The 14,841-nt window shown below is 38.8% G+C and overlaps 1 protein-coding gene across 12 annotated transcripts in view; it reads right to left on the reverse strand.

Moving 5' to 3' along the window:
• Positions 1–14,841, reverse strand: part of dnc (phosphodiesterase dunce) — a 369,630-nt gene that overhangs the window by 82,289 nt on the left and 272,500 nt on the right. Inside the window, exons 1-2 of one of the 12 annotated variants that reach the window (XM_087359426.1) lie at positions 11,564–11,685; positions 10,650–11,030 (exon numbers count right to left, since the gene is read on the reverse strand). The exons of the other annotated variants lie outside the window; for them this stretch is intronic. Coding sequence (XP_087215552.1) covers positions 10,650–10,816 — 167 coding nt within the window. The 5' untranslated portion in view covers positions 10,817–11,030; positions 11,564–11,685. Of the gene's footprint in view, positions 1–10,649; positions 11,031–11,563; positions 11,686–14,841 lie in introns of those variants that run through there. 12 annotated transcript variants of the gene reach the window in all.

Here is a 14,841-nt window from a genome sequence, read left to right on the forward strand (position 1 = left end):
CAGATTCAATAACAAACAAAGTGGACGCTCAAGATGTATCACAACTTTCATCTGTGAAGGCTGAGCTATTTGGCAGTTAAATTAACTTCTTGAACCACAAATCGTAGCACTGACTCCGAAGAACAGTCATTACGAAGCTCATACATCTTCGGAAAATCAATACGTTCTATCCGGGCGACTTCCTCTCATTGAAGAAGCATACGACTCCATAGTCAGTGCGTCGTCAACACGATTTAAACTGGTTTAAACGTGAAGCATTTTTATCGTGTGTAATATTTTGTTCAGTAACTGGTGTTCAAATCCCATCTACATGAAGACATAACGTGATTCGTTACTTCGGTAAGAACGCTGTGGTAACCCATGAAATCTCAAATGTGCGTGTGAGGAACGGAAGAGGTTTGTATCATTACACACGAAGAGAAATACCAACTCGCTCCTGACAGTGATGTCAATATTTATAATCATCCATCGGCAACCGATTTTAGAACAGAAAATAGAGATCATTTCAGGATAAATCAACTTTATTCCGGGTTATAGCACCCTCATTAATAGCGTTAATGACGGATGCAGCGATCTCTGAAACGTCGGTAAATTTCCATTAGACTACACGCAGCTACAACCCACTGTTAAATAGTTTCTATTTTGTTGAACTACGTGTTTGAATCCAGTACACCCATTAATTTTTATATTAACATTATGTCAGAAGTAATTATGATATAAAATACGTAATATATGTGGTTTCAATGTTGTTGAGATGTTTTGAAGTTAAAGACTACTTAAAACCACGCTCCACACAATTCCGCTGCAGCGATACAACACAAGACACGCAGCTTAGCTAAGGTAATAATCCACAATTACGTAACACATGCACAAATACAAATATCATATAATAGAAATTTACAAATAGAAATTTTCTTTTTAGAAATAAAAATGCATCAGGACTCGCTAAGCCGTGGCAGTAGATTTAACGACTCTAAAATAGTTCCAGAACTACACGCACGATTAACATCGATACAAGACGTTCATTAAGTGGCCAACTTCGCGAACCGTCCCCCCCCCCCCCCCCTGACAGGAATGTGGATGTTCCCGAGGGCCAGAATGGATGAAGTACCTTCGAGGAAAATTTCTGGCTATTTCCGACAATCGAATCCCAGAATCCTCGTGACTAGATTCTGTATTATAATGATTTTAAGAAGACCTAGAGACTATAGTTGGCGCCAATCGCATGTACTGTGGCTTGGGAGAAGAATATAAGAAATACAGTGATGCCAAATGTAACATGGTGTTTCAATGAATGCGAATTTTTTGTTGATGTATCCGCGGTGCCCGAATTTATAACTTGTGTTGGGCAAGGCCGTGGTCTAGGCAACACGGAGTTTTCCTCCGTGGCATCCCAACAATTACTCCATTCACACACAGAAGAAGGCAATGGCAAACCACTTCTGGATCATCTGCCAAGAACGTATATGAACAGGTCCCAGTCCGAGAAAAGGATGGAAGGATCCTGTTCATATGGACCTGTCGTCAGACAGAACACTAAATAATAATAAGATGAGGTGGTCTAGCGGTTAGAACGCTGGCCTCGTAATCCTGGGGTCTCGGGTTCGATTCACGGCGGTGCCCGAATTTATAACTTGTGTTGGGCAAGGCCGTGGTCTAGGCAACACGGAGTTTTCCTCCGTGGCATCCCAACAATTACTCTATTCACACACAGAAGAAGGCAATGGCAAACCACTTCTGGATCATCTGCCAAGAACGTATATGAACAGGTCCCAGTCCGAGAAAAGGATGGAAGGATCCTGTTCATATGGACCTGTCGTCAGACAGAACACTAAATAAATAAATCCGCACAGAATCAACCACGTTCAGACCGGCTCTGAAACCCGTCCAGTAGGTGCCACAGTGTTGGCACAAAAAGTCAGTTTCCACTGACGCAGTGATTATGAATCCATGGACATCCACCCCCACCTGACCCCTCGTTTAAGTGTCAACGCTTCGAATCCCACCCACGGGTCACAGAAAACAACAGAGTCCACAACTGGCGTCCTTGCTGTACAGAAAACAGATATTTATAACACGCGGAAGTACGTAATAATATTTTCACTACATTTCCGGATTTCCTCTGGATTTTATTACTCACACGATTTATATTTATGGGCGAGATCGATATTCGGACGCCTGCACACTTACCTTGCACGCAACATGGCTGTCACAAAACACCACGACACCCACAAAATACTAATTAAAGAGATACTCTGACAAAATCTGAAAATCATTCGAAAACAAAATTGTGGAAACTGGCGACAGGTGTCACTGAACACTAAATTCACGCAATGATCTCGCGAAGTTGCTCGTTGTACAGTTTACTTCCTGTTCTCGTTATGTTTCATGGCTAATTCTTCATGAAACAAACACAGACCAGTTCGTCCAATCCGAGCAGTTGCACTTGGAAGCATGATCTGCACACGTGGATACCAGGGAATTACTTTACAGAGATCCAATTCTTACCTGAAGATGGCTGACTTCTAAGACCTAGGATTTTAGGCCCACACGACTCTAAACACAAAGATGGCTGTCTCATGCAGCGCCCTATAGTCTACCAACGTTTCACACGTATTTCCTGCACCCATCATCAGGACGATGATAGCCCTGATTGAAATTTTAAACTTCAACGACTCTGCAGATGAAGTCTGGTACGGACCGACGTTTCGAAGAAGCTTACTGCCTCCGTCATCAGGATTATACACTCTTTTGAACCGTCGGTCAAGATCTGCCGGACTACTCAGTGTTTTAACCCAGAAGACAGCCATGTTCATAGTTTTGGCTTTCATGACATAAAATATCATGCGGTTTTTAATTAATTTATCGATATTTTGTTCATTTTATCTGTCTAATATCGTCTTTTTTTCCATATCCTTATTTGATGCTTCGACATTTCGCCCTGAATACTTACTTCCGTCATCAGGTAAAAACATACAACTTATAGCACTAAATTTTATTTATAAACCAGCTATGACTGAGTCATCTAGTGTTTTGTAAATGCCATGTACGATCCGACTCTCACGCCAAACAATGGAGATTGTGTCTAAAACAAAGGACGGACGAAGCACGCAACTGTGACGCATATCAATATGAATGTTATAGGATACACACATAATGTAGTTCATGTTTCTAGACTCCATAATCCTCGAGTCGTGACGCGCGAAACTATGGAGCTAATGAAATTGAGCATATATATTATACTCGTCTGACGTCTGGGTCCTAATCAATTTTAAACTAAAGTCTGCTTCATTTTAGCTCGCATTTCACATATCAGAGCTTCCATATAAAATAAGCAATAAGGAAAAAATCTGAAAGTAAAGAAATTCCCTACAATCAACAATATACGTGAAGCTGTGAGGTCCTTAGCAAAATACATATAAGAAAATGTTGAAAGCAATGGCAGACATTCTGAAGAAATTAAGTCTGGGTTTGTCATGTAGAATAATTCAAATTAATATCTGATAACAATAATAACGGTGAGTCCAGGAATCGATAAAACAGCTAAGCGACGATGTGGCGGAGTTACGGAAGATCAGAAACACATCATTTTACACTTGCAAATTCAAAGTGCAGAGAATGGTTGCATTTTCACGACGAAATTACGCATAGAATGATCATTAATTAAGAAACTCATTTATACTTACAGGCATAGTGACGTATAAGCTCGTCTAAATAATATTTAATAACATTCAGTCCGTACCGCGAAGAAAACACCACCCTTCACCATTACAAAGATCACCTGGTTAACGCTGTTTAAGGAAATAATCGCTGTTTATAATGAGACACGCACTGCGTACGTAATATTAAAGCATTTAGTGCGTACCGCGAAGAAAACACCACACTTTACCATTACAAAGATCAACTGGTTAACGCGGTTTAAGGAAATAATAGACGATTACGCTGAGAATCATACGAAGCACATGGATAAATACAAAATGAATGTTACTGATTGGTATAGCAGATGGTATATATAGTTACCATACGGCTTTAAGGGGTTAAACGGATGGAAAAAAGGAATTCGTATGCACGCAAGATGTAAACAGCTGTGGCCTTAAGACAGAATGAAGGTGACTGGACTGGACTGTACTGTATATGGTTTAGGTGAAATATTCGTAGGTACATTTGTTACAGACAGCAACACTAAGGGAGTGTATGGATGGAAACAACTCAACAGATATTACATCTAGGAATCAATCAAACTGAACTCTGTGAAGACGCAGAGACAAAGCTGCTAAGACGTAATAAGACGGTTTAAATAAACACACTTTCACGCATCGTTGTTACATCTGACGAAATTGTTTAATGTTGGTTAATGAAGATAAACTTCGCTCATTTCGTGCACAGTCTAAATCTTTGTCCAATGTACTGTTATCATCCTCCGCGGACGGCTTACAGCAGAGAATTTACATTTCTCTATCTCCTTCGATGGATTTATTTTAACGCTAATCTACATAAAGTTAAGACACGATCTAAAGTGTAATCTTCATTTTTACTTCACAGCTGCGTTATTTCATTACTCAACTCTCTGTTAGCTGAAGTGTAATCACTTTCGATTTGGCGTAACCTTGGCGGAATGTAACAAGTTCAGTGTGTTATAGTGACCAATGACGCAAGAATCAACATTCTGGCATTTGAATTGGGAATAAAACTATTCGCTTATTGTTTCTTTGGGAGTTTAATTTAAATTCCTTCTAGAAAACGATTCTATGTTAAGTAATCGCTGGAATCGTTAAGTAACCAAACATTGAAAAGTTGTAACAACATACAACGAAAATATGTAATTGAAATGGGTCTTAGTGAAATAGGGTTGGAAGATGTGAACTGGATTCGTCTGGTCCAGAATAGGGCCAGGGCTTAGCCCTTGTGAACACGATAATAAACCTTCAGTTTCCATAAACGGCTGTGAACTTAACCGGATTTTATATTGAAGAAACTTACGATACCTTGCAGAAGACACAAGTGAACGGAAATTTATTTGTATTTCTGAAACTTTGCCACTGAACAATGGCGGATGAATGCGAAAGTGTGAGTTCCTTAAAAGTTCTGATTATTCTGTGGGAGAAGACCATCATCCCCCACGTTTCACGATGCCACGTGAACACGGAGTGGCTTTGAAATGAGAGAGACGCGAAGTAATTGTGTTTTTACGTACATTACAGAATTTATAAACTGTGGTTTAGAGGGCTGTGAAACAATCTGTTACTCGGAGAAAAGACAATGAATTACAAATATTTCAAAACAGAGCAAGATTCTAATCAAAATATTTGGACGTAACAATGATAAACCAAAATGATAAGTTCAGGGTTATTGTGCAACTAGGAACTACGTCATTTGGACCAAAGGTTCTCAACCGGTGTCCAGCGAAACTTTCAACAGGAAAAATCAAAAAAATCAAAAATATCTGTTATTGTCCATAACTGAGTTCTTGAGTAATGAGTTACAATTTTAGTTCTCTGTTTAAATTGCAGTTTGCTGAGAGCACCAAAAGGTTAAAAGTTTGAGAACCATTCATTTCGAAATATCAACTAGCGACGTTGAGACATTATAACAGAGTGAACATGTACCTAAAGATGACGGAGACATTGCAAACGCAGAGAATTTTGGTGTGGAAGCACTTAGGAAAACGCCCACTTGGAAGACCAAGAAGGAGCAAATATAACATTAAGATTAATCTTACGTCGATGGCAAATATTATAAGTTGGTGTAATTGGTTCAGGATCGTGCAAAAAGGAGAACGCTGTTAGCCATGTCAAACATCTGGATTCCTGTCACGGTGATTAACAGATGAATTGTGTGACGTGATTGGTTTTGAGCATACACCGTCAATAATCTGAAATGGGGGTCCAAACGCAGAAAATTACATTCTTACCGGGGCACTAAGCTCAAAACAAGGACAGCTCAGCTTTACACAGCATGGCCGCCAGAACTTGATGGCCCTAAATGAACACATCCCAATTGCGTGCAATTACTGCAAGTTTTTTTATGATGACTGTGACAGTTACAGCTGGGGGGGGGGGGTATTTTGTATCTTCAGTGGCTGTAGAGCCACCAACAACTATCTTCAATTTTATGTGATGTATTTCATGTCATGAAGTGAGCTTTCTAGAATAAAGGAACGCTTACATGACCTGAAAATATGAATCCATTTCATTTAAAAATTTAAAACGTCAGAATATGGCGGATGTAAATTTTATTTCCAAAGAAGAATGTCCTCATTTTCCAAAGAATAACTTTTCTGCGTTAAAAGTGAAATATCTGAGGGTCACAGAGTATTTTGAGTCTTGCCTTCCGGTTTGAATTTCCTATAAATTCTTCGACTTAAACATTGTAAGAGATTTACGTTTCGGTAAAGTCTAAAAAGTATGAAGCTTTTTCATTAACGCTTCTATTTGTCAACTCCCTTCAGTTTAAACGCAATGTCGAGAATGATAAACGATTAATCCTTGACCATTTAAATCGAAGTTGTGAGTACATGTACAATCCGCTTTAAAAATCAGTAACTCTTCGTTTTTTATCTATGCATTTCGTACGATACTAAGAATAAACAACGATCATTTCCTTAAACAGCATTAACCAAATCTTAGCAATGGTGAAGTGGTGTGTTTTCTTCGCGGTAAGGACTGAATTCTTAAATATCATTTAGACGAGATTCGGCTTTAAAGAGCTAAATAATATTATTTTATTCGTACACACGTAAGCTACGTTCTTTCATCGACTCGACCGATAATCGAATATGGGCAGAACATTGAAATTCATAAGCGATCTCAACAGAGTTTGTGTTAACATCCGCTATAAACCCTCTATCTACAAGAATCTAAACTGCTGGACGTTCCAGCACCGAACTCTGACCTTTGATGTCAACGGCAAGCTAATTACCTCTGGTATCCTCTATCGTTGTGGAATCGAACAATGCGGATTGAGATTCGGTTCCATCTTGCCGGATCTGGTAATAACACGAAGGTAATGAATTCACTTTTTCCCACGCATTCATTTATGGTGGAAGGATGGACAATGGTAGAGAATGAAACAGTTCATATTTTCTGTCTGAATACACCAAAACAAGTCGCCGTACTGACGCATTAAGTGATGGTATGTGACGTACTTTCCGCTGTAAACCAGAGATTATTTTTGGCCAGTCTATCAAGCGCTCACCAGGTTACCCTGCCAGCGATCTGAAATGTTCGTATGGTCTAGGTCGTTCATCTGAAACATCAGACTCTGCTAGAGATTGACGGGCAGGTTTGAGAAGTAGCTGACTCGCAATTAAACTCAACATTCAGCTCTCTGGCACTTGTATGTATTCATAGACATCGCGAGATGAAAACAAGATTTACAAAAAAAATTTTTTAGCAATCTATACTTAGCAGCTCCTCCTAACTCTTCCCATATTAAGTTCTATTAGAAGAAAGAATTTCACCTAGTGAACACAGTAACACGTGAACAATTACTGCTTCAAAATCACAAATAATTCAATAATTTCCTCAATTACAAACAAATATAAAGGTATAAAGAGAATGTTCATATTGTATTTATGGGGACCTTACGATTCTCAGCGTAAACAGCGATTACTCCCTTAAACAGCGTTAAATAGTTGATCTTTGTAATGGTTAAGTGTAGTGTTTACTTCGCGGTACGGACTAAATGATTTAATATTACGTACGCAGTGTGTCTCATTATAAACAGCGATTACTCCCTTAAACAGAGTTAACCAGTTGATCTTTGTAATGGTTAAGTGTAGTGTTTTCTTCGCGGTACGGACTGAATTATTAAATATTATGTAACTGAACTTTGGTTTCAAGTTATAAAGCGTGGCGCTTACACCACGAACTTGGTATTTCTCCCGCACATTCCATTCAAGCTTACATTTTGGTTTTCAGAATAAATTGCTAAGAGCGCATTAAATTAATTTTAACTTTTTAAGGCCTTTCTGTTGGAATCAGTTCTGGAAATTTAAAAACATGACAGAGAATAAATAAACTGAAAGGAAATATTAAAAAGTGATAAACTGGGTAATACAAAGGTAATTAAGTACATCTGTTCACCGTGGTTCTACGTATGCGAAGAAAGAACTTCTAAGATGTAAAGAAAGTTTTCAGAGAGTTGAAAATGTACATTATTTAAGTGCTTCCGAGGGATGTAATCAGTGAAGGCAGAAATAATGTCGGATTTATACTAACCAGAAATTTACTGAAAAGTGTCCATAAACTATAATGGAACGAACTGGATTTTGCGACATGGATACATAAACAGCGGGAAATGATAACAGATTCATGTTTGCACACTCCTTAACCAGGTCGATGTTCGAACATGGATATTCAGTGGCAATGGCGGATATCTTCTGTCAATATTTTGCTGTTCGAGTCTGACACTATTCCATCACGTGAATTTTGGATTGACGTAAAAACCCAGAAGTTATTATCACTGTGAAGCCAATGATCGTCCAAATAATACTTAAAAACTAAACTTTTAACGACGGATACAAATACCACAAGTCTCTCCACCCACTCGTACTTCTGGCAAGGACAGAGAAAGAGTGGCGATGTTTTAAAGCACCGAATACATTCAAATAACCAGTCCGTACCGCGAAGAAAACACTACACTTCACCATTACAAAGATCAACTGGTTAACGCTGTTTACAGTGAGAATAACACGAAACACTTACATAGAGAATGCGATGTAAATAGTTGTAATTGTTATCTGAGAGTCAGTTTTCACACACTCTGTTCGATGTCCAGAAATAACGATGGAAAGGTAAAAACAAATCGTTAGTGTTCTCAGAACAGAGAACACGTCACTGGTTCAAACCTCTTGTGTTCAGTAACGTTCAAAGTCATTGTGACTTACTGAGAAATTATGGCCGGTTGAATGTAAACGTTTCTACGTGTTTGCATACCACTCATTTGTGACCAACGACAAGTAGTTGTGACGTAATATTCACAGAAAACACAGAAAAGAGAGAGGCAGGTTAGGTCAGGTCAACCACAGAGCACAATGAGAGAGACTGAGAGCTACATAAAATTGATAAAAGCAGAAGAGGAACACTGGCTGGTGTACGATTGAGCACATGAACATTTTATCTGGGTTAATAGTTAAAATAAATCATCTGATATTAATACGACACAGTAGTAAAAAAACAAAACAAAGTCTGAGGTTTCAAATGTAATTTTATCTGATATTTTGATATCTTACATGGGGATGAAATTGATATCACTTTAAGGGAAGTACAAAGTGACTGCGTAAAATTTCGTAGCGATGAACTTCATGGCTTGCATACTTAACCACATTTCATTAGCCCATCAAACCCAAAGGTCGTCTAAATAATATTCCGTCGTATATTAAAAAAAAATTTCTTCACTTAAACTTCGAACTGAGTGACTTTCGGGGCACCGTGTACTTCAGTGTCGCCTGAAAGAGGTGAAAGGCAGACATAAAAAGACACCCTTTTATAGTTGTCCGAACAGACGCTCGAAACTGACAAGTGAAAGTCTAAAATAGGCTACCGGTGCACTTCTTCTCGCCTAATTCAGACACGGCACAAATCTGCGAGATTGCCGGGAGTCCGCGTTGCATGCCGGAAGCTCAAGGTTGAGTTCCAAGGCCGGTAATGCCGTCACAATTCCCTCCATTTTCTTACCCTTTCATGGAAAACAGTAGACCTTAATTGCCCTCTGAAACCCTAAGGTCACTTACAACCTTGCAGTACCTCCATTCTGCTCGCAGTACATATTCTGACTTCGTATGATTCTCTCTGTAAACAGCGATCATTTCCTTAAACAGCGTTAACTAGTTGATCTTTGTAATGGTAAAGTGTAGTGTTTTCTTCGCGGTACGGACTGAAGTCTTTAATGATTTAAGAGATTTTCGTCTTCAAATAGTAAATCCGTAAATTAACTTCAATAAAGTAATTTTAATGACCCTTCAAACCTCAATGGTAACTATACTTACCATCTGCTTCAGCAATCAATAACTCTTCATTTTGTTTCCTACGATTCTCACTGGAAAGAGCGATTATTTCCTTAAACAGCGTTAACCATTTGATCTTTGTAATGGTAAAGCGTAGTGTTTTCTTTGAGGTACGGACTAAATTCTTACTGGTTCCTTAGACGAGCTTCGCATTTGAAAGGTTGAAGGACGAAACACCACATGTGCAGTAAGCCTTTCTGGAAATGCCACGTTTAATATATATGATAAATATAATAATATAGTTTGTTGTTGTCTTGGAATCTGAATCCTTCGTGACTTAAACAAAGCATTATCGACTAGTGTGTTTAGGAAGACAGGTCGTATTTTAAGATAATAATCTCTGCACTCCACTGCGTGGTCTGATAAAATTCACCAAATTTCCGGAAATATAATATTCTGTAGTCTGCCTCGCGCTAAAGTATTTGCTGTGTCCCCTTCTGAATAGTTTCAGTGCACATATTTGTGTAGCGGAGTGTAAGATTCACGATCTTTAAAGGCGCCTAGAGCTTCTGCTCTACCGGCCGACACGTATCCGTCCAGACGTATTGAATTTTATTCCTTTGAACGTAACACGACACATCCCACTGCACTCAACTACCTAGAGAACAACACAAAACAGAAACATGCAGCTTTTTTAACTTACATATCCCTTTTTGTCCTCTGCTCCCAGAACTTTTCCCAAAAGGAGGACCGATGTTTAATTCTCAGAACGCTCGTACTCAAGGTGCGTGGTAGTTTGTCTCTTGAAGCTTCCAGTCCTCCGCCCCCGACCTCGTCATCGGGGACAGTCCGCTCCGATGGGGCAGACATCCCCGATAGAAGAGAGGGGGACGAGGAGATCGTGAGCCCTCCACCACTGCGCCCCCCCAAAGAAAAACCCCTCAAAATGCCATCTGATTCTGCCTCAGCCAGGATGACGGCGATCCTCCCACGCAGGTAGGCGACGAAACTTAGTTCTCAGCTGTCATCGAATAAGTCTGTAACCGAAGTCTCTTAAAGGGAACTCGACTTCTCAGTTCATTTTCTGAAAAGGGGCGAAGTGACGTCTTAGATTCTAGATTCCTAATCACGTCAGAGTTTAACCAAACAGAACCAAATTGGAATAAATTAGCAGATGTATTGATTTAGAATTAAAATTATATCCTGCACTGACAAAGCTAACGAAGGGCAATGAATGTTTTATATATTTTTTTAAAATTTAAAACTTCAAATTTATCCCCAAGAAGTAACAATTATATTCTTACAAGTGGGGGAGGGCGTGTAAGCACATCTCCACATATTCAAAACTTCTGAAATATTTGCTACGTGCTCTGATCAATTTATTCCCCCGTGGAGAGACCCGCACGTACCCACAGGACTCACAGAGCTACATCAAAAGATGCATTATAATTTTATTTATAAAACTAAGCAAGCTTAAATTTTTTTTTACAACCAATCAATTCAGATAATCTAAGAAAATTCAGTAAAAGAAATATTCTGGTAAATTTACTCCATTAGGTTTCACACTTACAGAAAATTAAAATCAAAAGTTATCACAATTAATATAAAAATGCTCACTTTATACGTCACACACTCAACTGCTTTCGACAATTAATCTTCCATACGAAATTTGAAAGAAGAAAATCTCATTCGATTTACTCAGATTTCATTGCCATCTATACGCAACTCACCGCAACCACGGCCCGGGTTTAACTGAGGCTGTAGCACCGACCCAACGGTAAACAGCTACACGCAGGATTGAACGCTTGTGCGCATGCTCAGAGAGAGAAAAAGCACATTAAACGAACAAATGAATTGCTGTACGCATGCCAGACCTCTGATCCTTTATTTGTATTATCATCAAACAAACAACCCTCAATATATTTAGCGTCCTAAACAAAAGAGATAAAATTTAATAATTCACTGATGTATTTATTACTTATCTCGAGAATGGAATTACGAAGAACAATGGTATCGTGTTTTAATTTACTGAGCCAGCGAGGTAGAAAAGTTCAGATGTTGAGAGGTCACACGGCGAAGCCTTAATAAAGAACTCAACAACTGCTTCGTAATTAAATTAATTTCAAATTCCTGATTTATAATAAACACCAAACAATGAATCAGCAACTCATTTTAATATTATTATGTTACAAACAAGTAACCTTAGGGCAAATAACTGAGAAAAAAATACTTAAATATTTTGTTAATCCGGCGAGTTTAAGTCGCAAAGTTCTTTGGCAATATACCAGAGCAGGAATACGCATTGCAACCTTCATTTTTTTAAAAAAAAAAAAAATTTCAGATGAACAATGGAGCTGCTAGGGAGCACAAAATCTGCCGTTGTGACGCAAATGCACTCTTAACATTCTTCGACTGCAGTTAAAAGGTACGATAACGGACAGGGGTGTCCAAACAGCTGTTTACTCGTTACATACGACCATTATATTTAATATCTAAAACTTTTACTTCGATTTAAAAACAATTAATTTGGAAAATAAAATTATACGTAAATGCATAAATAATTCAAGGTATTTAATGAGAACAGGAAAAACTATCATTAGATTCGATTTTGTATGATAAAAGTTCATCGCTGTTGATATGAGGCTACTAGCGGATCATAAGAACATGGACAAATGTATGACGTCGTAGTGCAAGGGTTCGACCAGCTTAACTACTATCAGATTCTTAAATAGAACTCTGTTGTACGGAGTTATTTTGCTGTAATGTTAATGTTTTCTTTCATGTGTGTTCATGCGCCAATGACAACGAATTTTAAGCTGCACTGACCACAATATCGATACATTCGAGACAAAAAAAAAACTGACGGGAGGAACACGCACCCTCAATTGCCACGTGACAGTTCATTTATAATAGTTATATATAGAATGTCCTAAAAATATACATACATTCAATCAATGAGAGAAAGACTTTTCAAACCTTTACACAATCCAGTGTAGGTGTTCAAAATGACCACCGTTCACGTCTTCTGTAGGCACAACACACGAAATCGATAAATACTTTAATGTTCAATATAATAAAGTGTATACGTCTTTTTGGGACACCCTGCAACTTCATATGAACACGTCAAACGATGCGCTACATTCCGGATGGAATTTCTGGAGGTCACATTCAACAGAGTCGCGCATTTCATTCACAGAGTCAGAAATCAAATATGTTGTTTACTGAACCCCCGGAACACAGACCTCCTTGGGAAGAAAAACAGACTTCCGGCTAGTCAACAAATTCCCCATAGTTTATGGAAAACAAATGGTTGGTCTTATGTTCACAAGAGCGCGCCACCCCCGGGGGCAGACAAGTTCAGTCATTATTTTGACATCATTTTTAAGGTCAATTTTAATAATATCCTTACACATATATTTAAACTTCCCGAGCGGTGTCTTCCCTTGATATTTTTGAAATAAAATTTCGTACGTATGAATCTCTCTTTTCTCCTGCCTGCTCCACGTGTCATCGTCAATGCTTTGATAATTTTGTAATGTAACGTTAGACGTGCGGTGTGGGTTATGGACCCTCGGACAAAGGGGCTGTGAGGATCGAATGTCCTTCGAGGCGTGGATTATGTAAGCGAATTTTCGTGTTCTGTCGTCCTCCGTATGCGCGGTCCGAGGGATCCCACCACATGATTAAGAATTTTCCAAAACTGGCAACAAATTATCCGAACAGGCAAGCAATACGTAGGATATCTCATGCTCCTGATTACACTAAGGTTTCTTCATGTGGAAAAGATGGTCCTGTCATCGCTAGATATTTGTTTACAACACATTTCCTTTCAGAAAATAGTTTAGCATGACATAACAAACGTCTATAGAGAAATAAATCCGTAAGCATCTTCTACAGAGTGCTCGAAAACCCACGGATTCCATTCCTGATACGTGTCCTGTCCGGAAATTAATTGAATTGGAAAACAGGAAAAGTTAAATTAAGTATTGGAAATGTCCAGCGCGTTCAGCGATTCGTACATTCAGTCACTTTCAATCATGTCTGATACAACAGAAGATCGCCTGTCGTGCACGCTACCCGCGTCACGGAAACATTTCACCAGACGAGATACTATCGATTATTTGAGAGAGGAAAATCTGGAAATGCATCCCTAAATTCATCCTGGCAAGTTAAGTAGGAACGAGGTGCCAGGTGGCGTTCGACGGTGAACACGCCTTGGACCTGTGAAAAGACAACTGAAGGACTGGCGCGACCAGGTTAAAACATGGCGTGGGCTCTTGTATAGTCACGGCGACATTGTGTGTTTATTAACCTCATCGAATTGTATTGAATCTCAACCGATATGAGTTCGCGACCTTTGCACTTTCCTAAAATAAACCTGTCAACTGGACTCGAAATATCTGGTTCGGATACAAGAGGCAAGCCACTCGTAGGGCAATGTTCACCATATTTGTCCAACGATGACTATGAATTGTTATATTCAACTTACGGTTCGACGTAACATCAACGTTTTCACACTACTGAATAGCAATGAAGCCATTGAACGATCCCACCCACAGCTCTAGAAATATTAATTTCAAAACCTTCCACTCCAGTGTTGCCATCCGACGTCCCAAAAATCACTGCATAGTTGTTTGGTTATCGTATACATTAAGTTAAAATTGTGAGCTGTACGCGTGTCTGTTATGTTTATATGTAACGTAAAATTACCGATAATTTTTTTAAAAAATAAAATCATTAATACACATATCAGGGGGAGGACAAAAGTTTATTCGGAACAGACTGCAAGAGGGAAATTGTCAATTATGAGGAGCCCTACTTTCAAACTTCCCATGCATACAGCCTGAAATTCAATAAAGGCCACTTCACTTTCAGTACTCAACTCTTTATTTTTT

This window comes from Zootermopsis nevadensis, unplaced genomic scaffold (assembly GCF_977971745.1).
Source record: "Zootermopsis nevadensis isolate Lab colony 2312 unplaced genomic scaffold, Znev_1.0 Znev_ptg000031l, whole genome shotgun sequence".
In the NCBI taxonomy this organism is placed as follows: Eukaryota; Metazoa; Arthropoda; class Insecta; order Blattodea; family Termopsidae; genus Zootermopsis; species Zootermopsis nevadensis.